This window comes from Pleurodeles waltl, chromosome 11, assembly GCF_031143425.1.
Source record: "Pleurodeles waltl isolate 20211129_DDA chromosome 11, aPleWal1.hap1.20221129, whole genome shotgun sequence".
NCBI lineage: Eukaryota > Metazoa > Chordata > Amphibia > Caudata > Salamandridae > Pleurodeles > Pleurodeles waltl.
Genome location: NC_090450.1, coordinates 343,637,332 through 343,657,666, shown reverse-complemented (window position 1 = coordinate 343,657,666; position 20,335 = coordinate 343,637,332). Strand labels below are relative to the sequence as shown.

The 20,335-nt window shown below is 47.5% G+C and overlaps 1 protein-coding gene across 6 annotated transcripts in view; it reads left to right on the top strand.

Moving 5' to 3' along the window:
- SEPTIN2 (septin 2) overlaps positions 1-20,335 on the top strand; it is an 877,282-nt gene that overhangs the window by 756,503 nt on the left and 100,444 nt on the right. For all 6 annotated transcript variants that reach the window (XM_069213638.1, XM_069213641.1, XM_069213640.1 and 3 more), the window contains one exon: positions 7,818-7,875. In XM_069213638.1, the coding sequence (XP_069069739.1) occupies positions 7,818-7,875 (58 nt within the window). The remainder of the gene's footprint in view (positions 1-7,817; positions 7,876-20,335) is intronic.

The following is a 20,335-nucleotide window of genomic DNA, read 5'->3' as shown; positions in this document are numbered from 1 at the left end:
AGCGGGTGCGCCCGGACTGGTACGGCGGAGCGAATGGCTTAACGAGGCTCTGGAAGAGGGGGGCAGAAGTCAGCTGCCCCCGAAGACGCCGGCAGGGCGTTCCTCATCGGTGTGGCGCCCCCTGGAGTGGGATCCCCTCCAGGACGCACACTCTGGATCGAACAGCCCCAGCCTCTGTGAACCTGCAGGAGGATGCCTTTCCCCACCTGGGCTGCCTCGTGTGGTGGAGGCGGAGTGTCGGCCAGAGGCGCGGTGACAATCCGCTGGCATGTGCGGTCCCGTTGCACCCCCTCCCCTGCGACTGGAGGGCACAGAAGAACAGAGGTGGCTGAAAGAAAAACTGGGCCTACTCTTGCGCTATGGAGAGCGTTGAGGCCACGACCTGAGACTGAAGGATTGATTGGGGGTTTGTTGAATCCGAACCCTGGCTAGACTCGGAGATGGAAAGACTGGTCTCTCCCCCCAGGTCAGGTGGTCAGTTTTGGGGCACCTGGGTTTGCCGTCTAGGGCCGGGCGTGGGGGCCGCGCATACCCCGATCTAGCTCTTGGAGGAGCGGAAGACCCTGTGGCTCGCCGGTCCCTTCGGGTGGTCTGATCGTCTCATCGTCATCAAGGAAGAGAGACCCACTTAGTGCCCCCCCGTTCTGGCTGCATGAGCGTCTGCCCTCCTTGGGCTGATTGAGCCCCTAACAGCCCAAAGTGGCAGGAACTAAAGATTCCAATCCAGTTGAGTGTACTGCACAGCGCTGCCGACCCCTAACGAGACCATGGGAAAGGATAAAGCAACAAAACACTCGTCGGCATCCCAACAAAAGATTGACCAGTTCACCACACTGGCAGCCTCTCGGAGTGATGGAGACGCCCCCGTCGGAGGCCCCACCTCATCTGACGAAGTGAATGCCATTCTACAGGCGATCCAAACCTCTCAACTTGCTGTGGAGACTAAAATTGGAGAGGTAAAGGAAGATGTGGGCCTCATAAGACAAGATCTCAGGAAAGCCGTAGGTCGCATTACCACCGTGGAGGCCCGCGTCTCTCAAACTGAAGACAACCTGGCTGACCTCAGGGCCAAAGTAACCCAACTACAAACCCGCAGTGGAGAGCTGCACCGAAGCGCTGAGGACACCGAAAACCGCTCCAGACGCAATAACCTCCGCTTCATTGGTTTACCGGAAGGTGCGGAAGATAACAAGACACTCTATTTTCTGGAACAGTGGATCAAGACATGAATGCCGGAGCACTCGCTCTCACCCTGGTTCGTGGTCGAGCGGGCACACAGAGCCCTGGCTCTGCGGACTCCTCCTGGCGGACCCAGAAGACCTATTATCACATGCTTCTTTAATTTTAAAGACCGGGACAGCATCCTAAGGGAAGCCAGGCGATATGCTGACCTCTGCTGGAACAACGACAAGATCTTAATATTCCCTGACTACACCAGGGAGGTCCAAGCCCGACGCAGGTCATATGAACAGGTCAAACAAAAGCTCTGGGCGATGCAGCTCTCCTACATGCTCCTCTTCCCTGCACGCCTAAAAGTCATCATGGCAGGCAAAACATTCTTCTTCGATTCACCGGAGGAAGCGTGGGACTGGCTGACGGAGGAAGGCATCGGGAGTCGGAAAGGTCCCCTGAGTGCGAGTGCCTCCTCCGAAGGCGGTCCCGGGCCCCGACCAGCCCCACAGAGAAGCCGCAGGCGCACTGGGTCCAGGCGGGGAGGGAAGAGAGTGTCCAATGACCCTCCTGGGTGTGATCCTGGTTTGGAAGCTGATCCCCAGGCGAGGGTGACTGGCGCAGAAACTCTGGGATCCCGTTCCCCGGTGCGGATGTCAGGTATTGACAACTTGAGCCAGTCCCCATAATCTGTCTGAATGTAGGGGTCCATCACTTCACCTTAGTGACAGCCTACCTGGCTGCGTTACCTCATTTGGCTAGTTGGGCGACAGATGCTTCTGGGGTAGAAGTATGGGGTTGGGGGTTGAGGGGCGTGAAGTTAACAATGGGATTTAGTAATGCTATTTTATTAAGTTTCATTTTCCTTGCTGTTGCTTTTGTTTTTCATCACTCTTACTTGGCTGGGACGGCCGAACTCTGGCCCCTTGGTGGGCTCCCAATATCATGTTGCACCGACACAATGGACAGGTGGCCCGCACTAACTCAGATACTGTCGTGGAATGTAAATGGACTGCTGGACAAAATCAAGAGGTCTGCAGTGTTTAGTACCCTCCGTAGATACGCTCCATCAGTGTTCTTACTACATGAAACTCACCTGCTTGGTACCCTTTGCCCTATGTTGGCGCAAGGGGGATATGATAAAGTCTACCACTCTGGTTTTGCACGTGGGTCAAGGGGAGTGGCCATTCTTCCTCATCGCTCACTGCCAATGGTCGTCACCTCTACGAGGTCAGATCCGCAAGGGAGGTTTGTGATGGTGTCCGGGTCGCTTCACGGATCGCCGTGTAACTTTGTATGCACCTACCGGATTCGATAATTTTTTACTAGTGCTCTGCCGAGCTCTGGCAGACCTCCCTCAGGGTTCCACCCTAGTGGGAGGAGACTTTAACTCAGTCCTGGATCCCTCATTAGACGTCTCCAGGACAGTATCGGCCTCTCGAACTGCAAGGGCATCTAGCCTACACGGATGGGTGGAAAGCCTCGGAATGTGCGATGTATGGAGAACCCTGGCACCCAAGAATGAGGCAATACACGCACGCTTTGGCAGCCTACCAATCACACGCTAGAATTGACCTTATGTTTATGCTGGCTCAGGATGTATCTAACGTCACTGGTGCAGAGATCTTGCCTCGGGGTGGTTTCCGACCACTCACCAGTGCAGATCAGATTGGGTGGCACCTAAATGCGTGGCATCTGCAGGAGGGCGAATACATTCAAGAAATCAGAGACCATCTTACCCAATATTTTGATCACAATTTGGGATTGGTGCGGTCCCCGGGCAGAGTTTGGGTGGCTAGCAAGGCTACCCTTCGGGGTTATGCCAAACACCTTGTTCGTATCCGGGAAGGAGTCAGTGACAAAAGTTGTCAGTTCTAGAGGCCAAGGCACTACGACTTGAGCGCCAATGCTCAACAGACACATCTACCTCCACACTAAGACAACTCACCAGGACCAGAGAAGAGATCAAACACCTGCCCCTCGAATCCGCAAAACACATTTGGAGAGCGATGGCAGCCTGTATATGCGGCTGGGGGGACAGGAACGGAAAGCTCCTGCATTGGCTGGCCACACAACCACTAGCTGACAGGGTCATCTCGGAAATCCTCGACGAGTCCTGGACGCTCGCTAGAGCCCCATGCCACATCGTACAAACCTTTGCTTCCTACTATACATGGTTGTATGCGGAGCGCCCTAGACCTCCTGCCGAGATAGAATCCCCCCTTCTAGATGACGTTGTGCTTCCCAAGATCTCACAAGCAACTAAAGAGATTCTGGATGCAGAACTAACCCTTGCAGAAATAGCAGGGGCGATAACCAGCCTTTCATCAGGTAAAACCCCTGGCCCGGATGGCTTTCTGACAGAACTCTATCACCGATGTAACGACATACTGAGCCCCCACCTCCTCAACATGTATGAAGAGGCTGAGAGGGAGGGCCACTTTCCCCCTGGGATCGACCAGGCCACTATTGTGGTAATCCCCAAGACCCAGCCCCCGTTGCGCAGCTGCTCGGCATACCGGACCATTTCCCTTCTTAACACCGAAATCAAGATGCTGTCAACCATACTTGCTACCAGGTTGAAACCTGTCCTTCCCACGCTGATACACTCTGACCAGTGTGGGTTTATGCCCTCACGCAGCACCACACACTGCATTAGGCGGCTGCACATGGCTTTGGAACACCGTGAGGTCCTGTCCCGGTCACCCCTGGCTCTTCTCCTCCTGGACTTCGAAAAAGCCTTTGACACCGTGGACTGGTCCTATTTGGAACAAGTCCTCCGACACAATGGGATTGGTCCAAAGTTCTGGGGCCTCGTTAAACTACTTTACTCTAATCTGACGGCACGTGTCCAAATAAACAGGGTGGTCTCCGATCCATTCCCCATACGTCGCGGTACCGGTCAAGGATGCCCTCTATCCCCGTTGCTGTTCGCACTTGTGATAGAACCCTTGGCGAAACTACTGAGAGAGGACCCCCTGATAGATGGTTGGGCGTGGCCAGAAGGTCCTGAAGACAGAGTGGCACTATACGCAGACGACGTTCTCGTTTACTTCTCAAATCCTGCCACAAGTGGTCCACGGATCCTGGATCTGCTGGACCTTTTCTCCCAGGCCTCCGGTCTGGGCTAAACCCCGGCAAATCCCTCCTGGTACCCCTACACCCTTCCAGAGAGTGCATCGACTGGCAACGTAATATTCCGACCCGACGAAATAATTTTAAATACCTAGGCATACACGTAGCTTTAATACCCGAGCTAGCATGGGAGTTAAATGTCTCGCCTCCTACCAAAAAAATTTAAGAAGACCTCCAAAAATGGAGGAACTTACCCCTCAACCTGCTGGGTAGAATAGCTCTCTACAAAATGATGATACTCCCCAGATTCCTATACCTCCTGCAGAATTTTCCACACTCAGTCCCCGGAAAATGGTTCGCTGAAATGGAAACAGTGGCGCGTCGGTTTTTGTGGCACGGCTCCCGCCCTAAATTGGCCCTAGTCACATGCCAGAGAGATACCTATGATGGAGGGTTAAGCATGTCCAATATCCACCTCTATTACCTAGCTACCCACCTCCTAGTGATCAATGACTGGCAGGGGGGAGGTTGGTCTGATCCTACTTACAGGCGAGAACTTCAGACACTCGGCCATTCCGGAGTCTTTGATGCCCTATATGGGGGCCGGATCCCCTGTGACACCCCGGATGTCACGAGGGTAGTGCTGCTGGGTTGGCGTGCAGCCCAAAAAGTGACAGGCTGGTGGGAGTACCTCACCCGGCAGACCCCCCTGTGGCAGGGGAGTCAACTACAAGAGGTCTCCGCACTAGAGGGATTCCGAAAGTGGGACAATATTGGGATATCCACCCTAAGAGACGTCTGGGGAGAGTCACACATCCGGTCCTTTGCGGAATTCCAAGAAAACTACTCCCTAAATAAAACCCAATTCCACAAGTATTTACAGCTAAGACACGCACTTCTGGTACATGTTAAATCAGGAGATATTGTCCCTGAATGCAACCATATGGAGGCGAAGGCCCTGATGGGTGGCCTGGGCAAGGTAGGAATCTCCCAGCTTTACCGCTCCTTGCTCTCTAACACCGCCCCCTCCCTTGTGAGTCTTTGCCGGAAGTGGGAGGGCTGGGTAGGCCCTATTGAAGAGACAGACTGGATAGATGTGTTGATGGCACCTAGGACCCTATCCATGTCGTCCCAATTCCGAGTACTCCAGACATTCTTCGTCCACACAGCCTACCTCTCGCCTGAAAGACTCTTTAGGGCTGGCCTGTGGCAAACTTCCATTTGTCCCCGATGTTCCAGCCCTGGCGCTGATTTGTTTGCACATGGTCTGGGCATGCTCCATCACATCGACGTACTTGAGGGCGATAGTGGGAGAAATCTCGGGTTCTACAATCAGAGGTGGAGGTCGCCTCCCTTCCCCTCCTCCTGGGGTCAATGGGGGGGATGGAATTAGGGAGAGCGGACCGTATCTTTTTAGGAGTGGCGTGTCTGGTGGCAAAAAGGGATATCATGACTGAATGGAAGGAGGGAGCAGCTCCCACGTTGACTAAATGGAGGCGGGGTGTTGAATGGTGTGCACTGTGTGAAAAGCCTGTGTATGAGGCCAGAGGATGCCCAAACAAATACAACAAGATATGGGGGAAATGGGGAGCATGTAGGGTGCCTAGCCGGTCACGGAGTGTGACCCTCCCCTGACATGCAGTTACGGAGGGGGTGGCCTCCTGGCAGAGGTCCTCCTGGCCCCCTCCGCCTCAACCGTGCAGAGCCCCCAGGTCACTATATAACTTTGTTATCCCAGCACCATCCAGTCGATTATTCTCATGCTTATTTGTGTGTACATAGCTTTTAATTCTGAAAGGCACAGGCCTCTGGTCACGTTTTGGTCGTCCAAATTTCATTTCATTTTATTTTATATTATTTAGCGTCATGATATTTGTTTCACGTTATTTTTATGCTAACATTATGGCTCGCTTTTCTTTGTATTTGGAATTTCTATGCATTCCTCTTCTATAAAATCTATAAAATTATCTTTATAAAAAAATAAATATCTGCACAGAAAGCAAGACTATACGAGCAGAATAAAGAGCACTAGACTTTCTTGTTGCAACCTTTATCCAACCTGGTAATACAGTGTGGCCAAGTCTTGGCGTCAGATAAAGGTTTCATATTACAGCTGATTTAAAAAAAGCAGTCCTAAAGACTCTTCAAGCAGTCAAATGGTCACTGTCTCTATTGGAGATGCAGACAGGACAATTTTTGCAAAACATTATCTCTGTCCCAAATTAGACCGTTGGGGCTTGTGTCTCGGTTTATTACATTTAATCATTGAATTGTTCAGCAATACTGGGGTCAGGATAAAACAGTGAGAAGGGGATGACACTTCAGATCAGTACAAATAACAGATGCAAACCAGATTGTATCATGGCTATTTTATCTATTTACTTATTTAACTTCTGAACTACTGCAACATAGCTGTGCCCAAACTAGCCTATGTTCAGATTTCATTTCTAGCCTACGCAGATGACCTTGTTTTCCTCTCCACTACTCAGATGGGCTAACATAATTAAAAATCTTCAGATAAATTCCAGTAAGATAAGGGTAACGTCATTCTGTTATGAAAGGCCCAAATATAACTGGGTAGTGGTTCAGCGAAGATTCAGACCAACAGCAATACATATGTTAGAGTTGTAGTTGATAAATACTTAAACTAGATACCACATATGGAACTTATATGCAGTAAACCTTCAGCAGTGACTGGAACTATAAAAAGATTTTCAAAAAAATATGGAGGAGGGGCAATAGGATCAACCCTTCCTGTAGCTAATTCCAAATTAATTCCAGCTCTCCCCTATGGTTGTTTAAATTAGAAATCCAATACTGTTGAAAAACTTGTGAAGGCTTTTTCTTAAATTGTATTAGAGCTCTACTCAGTCTAAGAATGTAAGCCCCATAAAGCTGTTTGGCTTGAACTAGTGCTCTCATCCTTAAAGATAGCCATATACATTAATCAGTTAATTACTATTTAGGCTGTCCCCCCTCAGGGATTAACACTTTAAAATAATCAAGGGAGAATTGACCAGACAAGACTGAAAGTGTTCCCTGTGGGTGCAATTTTTCAAATGTTTTATCAAATTGTAATCTTCCATCATTAAAGGAAATACCAGAGATGACTAGCCTTTGGCAGGCAGGATCTTCGGTAATTTTGCGTCTGCTGTGCAGGAGCTCAGCACAGCATCTTCGTGCACTACCAGTAACACCTAGGGAGAATGTATGTCTAGTAATGGAATTGTCTTTTGTTTTCATTGAAGCATCAATTCCTATTTTTTATTTGCTCTCCCTTACGTGTAAATCAGAAATTAATATCACTTTATTTCTGAATCATGTAATGCAGATACACCTTTTAACAATTTCCAACATGATGGGAAACAGGACCAGTGTTTTGCAGGGAATTGTTTAGTACCTCAGAGACTGAACAGTTAGTTTTCCTTTATCTAGCTGAATTCCAGTAGTTTGCATTCCATTTGTTTGTTGTTTAATGGCTACTATATGCAATGTTTCATGAGGGACTAAGACAGGAATGAATAATGTGTGATTCATCTATGCAATCTAATGCTCAATTTCTTTTATTGAAGGAAAGTAGAGAATGAGGATGTGAATAAAGACCAAATCTTGCTGGAGAAAGAAGCTGAGGTAAGCTTTGCCAACTTTACAGACACGTTTATGTGCCAGATTTAACAAAATCTGTCTAACTTATGGCAAGATTCAAAATTGCTCTGGCAATCCATCAAATGATTTTTTGCAGAAAAATGCCCTTTTTGGACATGGTCACCCCCACTTTTTTTTCTCACTGGTACTGAGGTTTTTTGACTGAGGTGCACTGTCCCTGCCAATCAGATTGCCAGTGCTATTTCCCTAAAACAAGGTAAAATGTTTACAATTGGCATCCACTTCTGTACCTCTGTAAGTCCTTAGTAAATGGTACCCCTGACACCTAGGACCTGGGTATACGAGATGGTCCATGAGGGCTGCAGCATGGATTGTGCCACCCTCAGGGACCCATATAAAACAAGTTGCACACAGCTGTCATTGCAGTCTGCTTGTCCTGGTGCAAGCCAGGCAAAAACATGACAAGGCCCACCCCTTGTGTACCATGCCCCACGCACTGAATCTAAATATATGCAAGTCTTCCTTACAGCAGGACTTACAGCTCTAGGGCAGGGTGTATTATATTTGATGTGGTGACATATTTGCATGAGCAGGTTTACCCCTGTGATGTCTAGTTTGATTACTAAATATCTCAAATGAACAGGGAAGCCATCTTGAAATATATACTTAACACTCTTCATTATGAGCTCTTCAGCTACATAATGGCTTCTTTCAAACTTATTGTGTTTAGTATCAAACACCTCATCTTAATTCCAAGCTGATGTCAGCCTTGGAATTAATATGATGTGGTATCCAGATGGCACCTTAGAGGTGCCTCCTGAAAATTACTAGTCTTAGTGTGCTGGTGGACTGGTTTTGGCCAGTCTGATACAACAAACATGTCTGTGTCCCCCTGGAGGTGAAAGCCCACGCTCTCAGAGGCCAGAAACAATTCTTTCTCCAGAGAAAGGTATTATCACCTACTCCAGCAGGAATGGCTAGTGAATGTATATTTCAAGGCCAGGGACTTCAAGGACCCTGCCACCATTGGTATGCAACCCCTGACTTCCCCCAACCCTGGGAGTGGCTATCCACCTTCCCTGAGGCCCAATTAGCACCAGGACAGACGGGACAATTAGTTGGCAGTAGTAGTGTTCAACTATCTGATGGAGACTTCTAGTGTCAGGTTCCTTACCTTTGAATTCCCCCCAGACTTGATCCCGAGAATTTTCTGAGCAGTACCCATGTGCGCTGTTAGGTGGTGTCGTGTCTTTCGACTCCCCGTCTGTTGTCAGCGTCATCGGCGCTGGATATGGCGTTGCGGTTCCTATATAGGCACCATCCCAGTGCACTGACATAAGTTCTTTTCTTTCTGCTCCATTTAGCACTGATCTGCAGAAGAGCTATCCCTCTGTAATTTTTGACTGGCTTTTTTGATTTAATGTCGAAGTTGTTTTTTTTTTTTAGTTTTCCATTCCTGGTGCGTCAAGGATATCATGGAGGAAGACCAGTTTCAAGCCCTGCATTTCCTGTCATCGGGTCATGTCTGTTATGAATCATGTGACTTTGGTGCCTGGAGCGTGACCACAACCTTAATTTGTGCTCTGAGAGTCGGGCGTGCAACAGAAGGCTTTGAGGGAGCAGTCCCTGAAGCTGATGACAGCCTGGTGCTAAACTCCGCAAGTCGTGATCCCGGCAATAAGGAAGGTCCTGGTATCTGTCGCAGAGTCCTCCATCGTCCTCATTGCACTCCAGGTCCTCCCGGCAGTTGGGTAAGTTGAGGCACAAGAAAAAGTCCGTCAGCTGATAAGACTAGGGGCACTGTTGTTCTGGGCCTCCGTCTGCAGAGCCTGTGATTAGATCAACTACGCACCTCCCCAAGTTTCCAGGAGCTGGAGCGACCCCTGCCCAATTAAGAGTTTTATGGGGCCAGGTGCTTAATTTTTGGGCAGTCCAACACCGTGGTACACTTTTGAGCCCCAAGGAGTTGCAAGGGGCCCCCTCAGGTTCCGCACTCGTGGCTTTGGCTGCGGCACCTAGGGGCACCCATGGATCAAGTCCTGAATCCAGACCAACATCGGTCGTAACACTCCAACCTTTCTCAACACTGGTCCAGGAACTGCCTGCAAGACCACCCCATTCTTATCCCTGACACGGAGATGGGCACTGTACAACTCCGGCAGGAGCCTTGCCTCCTATGTCTGATCCTGAGCCCATTTCTTTTGGACTAGGTTATGATGAAAAATTGGAGGGGTCGCTGGACCCATTAGAAGCCAGCTGACTGATACTTATCCAAACAATGGCATGCTTTCTCCCCCCTACCATGGCAATGGAGGAGGGAGCTTCTTATTATATGGTGGTGAGAAGAGCATCTCAGGTTCTGGACCTTGAGTTGCCTTTGGTGGCAGTGAGAACTAACCACCTGACAGAGATGCTTCAAACTGGAGTTTCCTCCTCAGAACCCATGTTTCTGTTAAATGAGGCCGTCACAGATGTCCTACTGGGTACCTTGTCCAAACCCATCACAGAGGCTCCTGTGAATAGGACAGTTACCCTCTGCCATTGCCCCCTTTAAGGATTCTCGATTTAAGGCCAGGTCCCTGGACCTTGCGGCAGCCCCTCACCCACCTCAGTCTTCCTTTTGCCCCTATTGTGGCTACGGAAGCAGCCTCTAACCACGTCCATTCCCGGCCAGCCACCGTGCCTCGCATGCTGCCCAGCCTTTGTGTGGCCGAGGGCGTGGGACACCCCTACCTCACCCCCCCCCCCCCGCACCCCATTGTCCGCCCTCCCCTCCCCCACCCCCCTGCAGCAACCTCTGAGTCTTCCTAGTCTGACTTTCTAACTAGGGGCGGTCCAAGGCAGGATCTGCCATCACCTGCTCTGCTGACAATTAATTACATCAGACAGGTGGGCTTTACAGATAATCTGAAGGGGCTACTTCCTCCCCCTCAAGACTACCCCTCCATCCATGGCACGATCCTACGATCAGGATGGCGGAGGATCACTAGTCCCTTCTCTTCGAGGAAGTTACTGCTCTCTTGGTCAAGGGAGCCAGAGAGGGGGTTCCCGTGCCAGAAGTAGGTTGTGGTTTCTATTCCTGCTACTTTCTTGTACCCTCATTCTCTTCCTCAAGAAGTAGAAGTTAAAGATGCTCACTGTGGTTCAGGTTCTCTCTGCATCAGACCCAGGAGGCTGAATGGTAGGATTGGACGTGCAGGAGGCTTATTTCCATATTCCTGCCCTGCCTGCCCACAGACGTTACTTGCAGTTAACAATGGGCCACAAGCCGTTTCAGTTCACCGTGCACCCCTTTGGCCTTACCGGTGCCCCTCAGGTGTTCACCAACGTGATGGCAGTGGTGACAGCTCATCTGTATAGATCAGGGAGTTCAGTCTTCCCCTATCTTGAAGATTGACTGTTGAAGGCGGGCTCGCCCCAAGCTGTTGTCTCCCATCTCCAGATTACAGCGGACCTACTGTATTGACTGGGGTTCACTATGAACATGCCAAAGTCACGCCTGACTCCCTTTCAGATGTTCACTTTCATCGTAGCTGTTTTGGACACAGTGCAGTTTTGGGCTTATTCTCCTGAGCATCTACTTCAGGATATTCAGGCTGTGATACTGATGTTTAAGTCTCTATCCTGAATTTCAGTGAGAATGATTCTAAGGCTGCTGGACCTCATGGCCTGCTGCATCTTGTGGTTACACATGCCAGATGGCATATGCGGGCTCTGCAGTGGGACCTGAAGTGGGGCGACCATCTGGGAGAGGTGAAGATCTGTGAAATCCAGACTCTACATCAACCTGTTGGAGCTCCTTGCAATCTAGTTATCATTGAGGGCATTTCTTCCCTCTTTCAAGAGGAAGATAGTGCAAGTGTTCGCAGACAACACCACCGCATGTGGTACTGCAACAAGCTGGGTGGGTTGGGGTCGTGGACGCTTTGTCAAGAGCCTCTGTGCCTCTGGACGTGGCTAGAACAGCAGGGCATATACATGGTGGTTCAACATCTGGCAAGCTCTCTGAACGCCAGAGCAGGGAAACTCAGCCGAAAATGCCTACCGGAACACAAATGGTGTCTCCATCCGGAGGTTGTGCAAAATCTTTTAGCAGTGGGGAGAGCCTTGGTTAGGTCTCTTTGCCTCTGCAGAGAATGCGCAATGTCAGCAGTTTTGTGCGTTCAAGTTTCCGAGGCAGCAATCGTTTCAGAGACTCTTCATCTCAAGTGGAACTCAGGCCTCCTGTACCACTTTCCGCCCATACCACTTCTGCCCAGCGTTCTCAAAAAGATTAAGAATGACCGGGCCTAATTAATCATTGTGGCTCCGGACTGGGCATGGAGAGTCTTTGATCTCAGACTATTGCGCATGTCCAACGATCCTCCAATCAGACTGCCCCTTTGAGAGGCTCTTATGTTGCAGCGGCTAGGAAGGATTCTCCACCCAAACCTGTCCACTCTCCGCCTTCTTGCATGGAGATTGAGCGGCAACAGTTGACAGCTTTTGACCTTCTGCCTGAAGTCTGTAATCAAGTCTTAACAGGCAGGTGTCCCTCCACCAAAATGGTACAAGCCTGTCATTGGAAGACATTTGTGGGTGTGGTGCACAGACAGTTTGTTCACCCCCTCTCTGCCCCTCACTCGGAGGTCCTGTTGTTTATCCTTTGCTTGGCCCAGCAGTGCTCTGCTATAGGCACACGTAAAGGTTATCTGTCTGCTATTTCTGCTCTTTTGAAGTAGCATAATCAATATTTAAGTCCTCTATTGTACAGCGGTTCCTCAAAGGTCTTACACATCTCTTTCCTCCAACCCCAGTCATTATGCCCCAGTGTGATCTGAATTTAGTTCGACATTTTTGATGTGCCTTCTTTTTGAGCCTCTTCACAATTGTCCTCTGAGACTTTTTACTTTGAAAACAGCCTTCCTTGTGGCAGTATATGTGCCTGCAGTGTGAGTGAGCTTCAGACATTGTCATCTAAGCCGCCGTACCTTTCCATCTATCCTGGCATGGTAGGGCTTCGCACCAGGGCCTCCTTTCAGCTAAAAGTGGTTACGCCCTTTCTTGTAGGCCAATCCATCACCATGCGATCAATGCCACCTAATGGCATGCAGGATACTGTTGAAGAAAATTCTCCAGATCCAGTCTGGTGCCTGGGAGAAATTCAAAGGTGAGGAATCTTCAACTAGACATTGTTTCTACAAGATGAGCAGTTACCGAAGGTAAGTAACTTGTTCTTTGGGCTAGTCACAACCCTAAGGTGGGCTACCCGAAGTTGATACTAGAGGAAGGGTTCCAACTTTTTGTTTATGGTGGAACTAGGAATTCTGGGACAGGGTTATGCCCACTCCCCACAGGAAGTGGTCAGATAGGGGTGTAGTGACCCCTAGGGTAAGTAGTAAATTGGCTACTACTCTACACTCCCCTAAACTCCTTAAATTGAGTTTTTAGGTGGCCCCCTGACACCAGAAGGGCAGCTATGTCTTGACACAAGAGGACCAAAAAGAGCTGAAGAAGCAAGGACTGCAGAGTGCTGATGAACTTTTGCCTGCCTACCTGCGCTTGTCATGTCAAGTGCAACAACCCGCCTTATCCTGCAGCTAATCATCCTACAAAATCCTCAGAGGGTCTCCAGCACTTTTCTAAGCCATCCAGCATCTCCCTTAAAGTGGAGGAGCCACTTACCAGCGGGCACCAACCGCAATGTCCGGCTCACTGTTGTGCTGTACACTGATGCATCAGCCTCCCAGTAGGTCATTGCGCTCCTGGAGGTTGGATCAGTCTCTCCACCAAGTGACAAGACACCAAGACCCACTGAAGCTGTGCTGCAGCAATACCTGGGGACCCTGACCACTTGCAGCAACCAGTTCATGTTTATAGTCCAACGCAGAAGCCGAGGACCAGTCGAGGAACATCAGCAATGCAGAGGACATCATTGAGAGTGGTCCAGCTGCACTGTTTTGTCCCTTTCTTGCATGTCCACCCAAGAACCATGGGTGCCTTGACTCAGGAGCACCCGATAACCAAAACCCTCTGCACCTGAGCTCCTACATACGGTGTTCTCTTGCTCCCAGGACCCCACTGACAAGCCATTGGGAGCTCCTAGATTTGTCTCCCTTTGCAGTCTTTTCCCAGGTGACCCCCACACTCACAGCAGCCGTGCAGTGCACAAGCCACCCGACCTGTATCATCTCTGGACCCATATGCTCCAGAGCAGTTGAAACTGTATTGGTGTTGTTTCTGATGACCTTGCACCTCTAGCATCCTGCAAGGTAAAGGTTGCAATTTTTGATTTCTTCAATATTAACCTATTGGAGGAACACAAGTTAAGCAAACATACTTTACGGAGACTTACGAGACCAATCTCTGAGACTTCAAGTAAGTATTGGGCAAGGGTCATGACCACACCAACAGGTCAATCCAGGCAGCACTGGGGCAGCCATTGCAGAGGAGTAGTATGGACTTGGAAGCCCACTATGTTTTAATGGTGATTGGTCTTTTTGGGGAAAAAGGCTGCAGGCTCTGATTTGGAAGCCAGTAGGGAAAAATCAACAGGCAGTTAACAAATGTGGGGTGCTAAGGAACTTAGGTGCAACTTTTGTCCTCTTCTCCAAGGCCCAGGGGCTACGGATGCAGGGGTGTCCTTTGAAGTCAAGTTTCTGTGTCTGGGAGCACTCAGGATTGAAGGTTCCTGTCGTCTGAGGCTGCAGGCGTAGTCATGGAGTTCAGGAGGGGTGAAACCAAAGTGGACTCAAGCTGAGGGAGAACTAGGGGACGTTGTTGACACTAGAAACCCACTTCGGATCGGACCATAGGTGATGACTACAGTGGTTGTTTCAGGTGTGGGGTTTCTCTTACCACAGAGGCTGCGGGAAAAGGGCCATGTGTGCAGAGGCTGCAGGCGAGTTGGGGGTGTCTAAAAGTGATGAAACCACAATGGACTCTGACTCAGGGGAACCTTGATGGCACCAGAGCTCCACTCCCACTCCGGTCAGTAACAGTGGGTGCCGTAGGGAGTTCAGGTGTCGGGTCTTAGCGTTTCAGGAGGCTGAGGCTGCAGAGTCCTTTTTTTCAAGTTTTTGGGGAGCAGGTCCGCTGCTCACAGGAGTCTTTCGTTTTTTTTATTTTTTATGCAGTCCTCCGTTTCTGGAGGCTCAGCTGCTGGACGAGCCCTATTTTGGTGCAGAGTCCGCCAAGGGCTGCAGGGAGGCTGACGGGATTGCTGCCAGGTCAGCTGCTTCTCTTCTGCAGGTGTGACTCTTAATTGTCCTTGGGCTTCATGGGTAGTCAGGATTTGTGTTCTTGGGTTGAGGGGGCCCACAAAAATGGTCAATTTAAGGGCATTACAGGGAGTGCCAGGTGGCAGCCAGTGTGTTGCCCACCTTAGGAGTAACTACATCCTCTTTATGACAACTTCCGTTGGGAAGTGGGCATAACCCTGACTGTAGAGGTCTAATTCCACGCAAAACAATATGGAGGAGTTTCAAAAGTGGTGTTGACTTCAGCTCATCCACCTTAGGGATGGGACTGGCATGATGTGGGGACACATCCTAATCTAACGAACTTTCCCGTCTGTCTTGCCGCCAGGAGGTGGGGACGGGGGGTGTTGGTCATCTCCAACATTTGGAGAGACCGGAGTTGCATTATAAAAGCGGCTAGGCTTGGAAGCTTTCCGCCCTGGAATATCCATCCTGCCTGAAGGAAGTGTCAACACTCCCGCCCAGTGCAGGCTTTCGTCTCTGTCCTATGAGAGTGCTCTCTCCCACCTTAGGGGGGTCAGAAACATGGCAGAACTGTTCAGGACCAGTCATTTAGCACACCAGCAGCTGGTTGGTTTTCAGGCGGCACAGTTTGTGCTGCACCCCTTAGGAACCCTCTGTAGTACCTCAGGGGTACCATTTACTAGGCATGTACAGGTTTTGCTAAAGGTTTTGCCAAATGGGGGAAGAACTCTGGTACTGGGGACCTGACTAGCATGAACCCAGTGCACTTTCAGTCGAAATCACATCAGATACTAGACAAGATGTGGGGGCTAACCATGCCAAAAAGGGTGCTTTCCTGCAAAGTACTTCATCCTATTATAGCGCATTTGAGTGAACTTGTTACTTGCTTGCAAAAATTTATACACTGCAACACTACTTGCCTTCTTAGAAGTTTTTCTGGTGTTGAAACATTCTATAAAAGTAAATTTATATGTTACTAAACATTGGTCATGAGTTTCTTCTTGAGTGTGTCTCGTTTATTGACTTTGTGTTTAACAAATAGTTAGCACTCCTCTGATAAGCCTAAACTGCTCGCCCCCACTACCACAAGAGAGAGCATTTATGATTATTACTTTCAGCAGGGTCAGCAGGACTAGCTGCATAATATCCCCTTACATTGGTACATGACATAGCCAGCAGCCTACTTCCTTCAACGTACTCATCCCCATATTGTTTCTTCTGGAAAAAAACTGCTGTTCTATATTAGGCTCTCACATGAACTTTTATTTTAATTGGCTCACTGCCTTGAAAAATGTTGCTGGATTCTGGTACTGGTACAGTTTGCAAATAATTAAATATTTCAACAGCAGCATTCTCCAAGAAACTAAGTAATGCTGGTTTTCTTTTAGCTGAAAATATTTTATCATCAATGACAACTAAATAATTCTCAAATGTTCAAAACTTTTTTTCCAGTTTAAAACCGATTTACCCGATGTATGCAAATGTATACTGAGATGATTGAGCATTTGTCTGTTAGCCATTGCAGGTAGTAATGGTATAAAATATAACAGAATGTATTAAAAAAAATGAGTGTATGTAAACAAATCATTGTTTATTTTCGGTATCTGTAACAGGTGACAAATGATAGTTCACTCTCCTTCAAAACAACAATTAAATTAATTCAGAATCCCTATGGTGTGGCTGTCACCGAAGATGAATATTGGATTACCTATGTGAAAATATAGATTTTCCTGGTAAATTATGGAGGAAAGTCTTAATTTTAGACACGTAGGCGAGTATTATGTTTTTTTTTTATGCCTGATTTTTAATAGCAGCAGTTAAGCTAACGTAAAAGACTACAAATCCCATGAGCTGAAGGTTACACAACCTATGGGAATAAAAAATGCAGTCTAAAGTAACCCACCAATCACAAACATATAAATGATAAAACATTTAGCTTGACTATGGACAGCCCTCTTTTCTTGTGCAAGAAGTTAATAAGTATTGACTGAAACAACAAAGGAGGGACAGGGAGGTTAGTGGTCCAGTGTACAGTCTCCCAAAATAGTTAATCACAAAAAACAAAAAAGTACACTGTTCCACAATAGAAAAACAGGGAAACCTGACTCTTCAGGAGCAAGAGCCCTCACGCATCACAATGGATGTCTAGCTTCATCATTGGGAATGCTCCTCGTCAGACCGGTGCTGCAAGGTCTGACGGGCTCCCCAGAGGGGGGACTCATTGCTGAAGTTCTCTTGTAGTGACTGGCGTGATTGACTATATTGAAGCCAACACCTGTCTACAGGCACTTAAAAAAATCAGGAGAGAAAAAAAGTTAAAATTGTCTCTAAATCTAAAACAACATCACAGGTTTAATCTGCTAGAATGAGATATAGGCCAAGATTAAAAATAAATTGAAAGTAAAAGTTGAGTGGTTATGCTCATGTACTTTCGGAAACATAACTTAAAGGCCCGAAACTATCATGGAACCTCTAATCACAAGGTCAACATGTTTCACTTCTAATGGTCCAGCCGGATCCATTGACGCTTCATCAGGACCAAAATACAACTTCTCCAAAGCAGTTGCCATTTCTGAATGACCATGCGGTGACACAACCTTGGAATACTGAAACATATTCTAATTCCATTTAAACATAGAGAAAACATAAACAGCAAAGTAATATACATGTAGTTAATGCATTAACAAATCTGATACAACAGATAGTTAACAAGCCATGTAATATAAATTAGCCAGTTTTTCCTTGAATTGTGTATGTGCAAAATGCAGAATAGTCCAATTAGGTACTTAAATAAAAATGTCCTCTATTTTGAGAAAATTTGGCACAAAGTTGTAGCCTGTGACAAAGTTTTTTTTTTTCTTGCAGTCAACTGCAAGTAGATCTTTGTATGATTTCAATACCTGTTAAGTTACTATAACCTTAGTTTTTAGAAAGTGAATTTCTAGTATTTTTTAACACAAGTTATAATCTTATTATCTTAACTAACTATAAAGTTAAATCACTTTAGGCGTTGTATTTTTTCAGTGAATACATACCATAAATTAGTCAGCCTCCTTGAGCCATCCTCTACTTTGGCTCAATACTCTTGAGCCATTTGTTTATTACATTGTCAGTCACATCTTGGATCACTGATCATCCCACAGTGATATTTTAATCACTGTCTTTTCTGTTGGGTATACATTTCCATTGGTTTGGGATGCCGGAGGGACTACTGTACTTTTGAAAACTACAGAGACTCATCACACATTCAGTACTTTAACTTTAGGAAGTTAGACCTTGTGTGGTGTACACCCATGGCGCTACACCTTAGACTGGGTCCAAGTGAACCCCTATTAGTGAGTGTTATGGTGTCTAGACATCCAGGACTCTCTTGGGTAGAAGTGGTGAGCAGCCAAGACTTATCTAGAAGGCATGTGAAGCACATGCAGTATCATTTTATCATCACACAAGTCCAGAAATAGGCTTTCACAACTACTGAAATACATTTTGAAATGTTTGTACAGTTGACTTAGCCATTTAAATGTTGTGTGTTAGGAAAAACCTGACAGTTCACCTTACAAAATCCTGGAACTCTGCAGTCAGAAGGAAAATTAATTGTAAGACAAACTGACTTTTGACCTCTGTGAACAGAGCAAATGTGACCTACAAGATTTAAAGGAGTCTCTTATTGCTCCTCCACTTTCTGACTGAGCAGAACACCTGTTCTTTGTCAACTCGCCAGAAAGGGTGAGTAAGTCCTAATAATAGCTCGACCAGATAAAAACTGAGTCGCCATAGCGAGTGGTCGAGTAGATTTTTTGAGCCCTGAGTTGGGTTCAGTGCAGGGCTGGGGTACTGTGGATCAGGTCATTAACTTGTGTATGTTGATTGTGAAGTATACTAGGGTGAAGAAGGGGGCAGTTCACTTGGCCTTTATGGACCCAATCAAGGCCTTTGACAGAGTTAATAGAGCCAAGCTTTGGGTCATGCTGGGGCCCATGGGGGATGTAACCATCCTAATTTCCTTCTTGCGCACTCTCCATGAGGACCTAACTGCTTTTGTAAAATATAGCGTGAATGGGGAATGTACACAGCCCTTCAATTTGAAGTGAGGGGTGTGCCAGGGGTGCTTTCTGGCCCCCTTTATCTTCACTCTTTATATTAATGGTTTGAAATGGGTTTTATTGGACAAAGGGTTGGGCATTCTGTGCGTGGGCAGTCGTCTCTTATACGTGAATGATGCCGTTCTGATGTCGCACACAGCCAAGGGTCTACAGCGCCTTCTAGACCTTTTTCTACTTTTTATGGATGGTTTGGATCTTGACACATTATGCGAAGTCCCATGTAATGGTGGTGGGCCCCGAAATACTAGTTCTTGAAGTTTTTCGATAAAGGGTCAGCCCATCTCCAGGGCTGATCATTTTTCATACCTAGGGATCCCACTGGACTCCAAGCTCACCTAACAATCCTTGCTCAAGTTCAAATCAGCAATTAGTGGGGCCACATACGCCGGGAGACCATGCTTAAAGTACTCATGGCTAAGTGCATTACTGTGACATTTGGAGTTTTGTGCCATCATCCTAATTGCAAGTCATTAAACTCTTTCCTGAAAGGTTTTCCCAGTGTTCTCCAGAGTACACCTTCTAAAATGGTTCATGTGAAAGCTAGGTTGAGGTATATTTCTGACCTTATTGGGATATGTCCCTTGCTACTTTGGCTATCGATCTGGCCAAAGGAGAACCTGAACCTTAATAGGCTTATTATCAAAGACTGTCTGGCTTTGGATTGCATGTTGTGCATTCCGTGGCTCTCACATATCAGAGGAACTTTAACGTCTCTAGGCCGCCCTGAGCTCTTTGCTGATTCGGAGCGCATTGTGACGGACATCCCTTGGATAAAACAGGCTTTACTTGCCAGGGCAGCAGCCGAGTGAGAGTCTGTGGCACTTCATGAGCTCTCTATGACATATTTTATTATGATCAGAACTGTCCACTTAATGGAACCTTATTTGACCTTGGAGATGTCTAACTTTAATTGCAGGCTATTGACCTATTTTAGATTTATCTTTTTTACCAACTGCTGTTGCCTAAAGGATCTTGGTCTGAAGTTTCGTACTGACAGGCATGTACTTGCGATGATGTTCCGTTCCTGACATTTTTCATTGTCATGATTTGCCCAAGATTTAATCATCTCCGTTTGTTTTTGTTTTTAGTAATTTCATATGTATTTCTGTGTTATTATTTTCACCTGGAAATAATTTAGCATGTTTTTCTCCATTTTAAAAAAAATACTCAGTGGTGCAG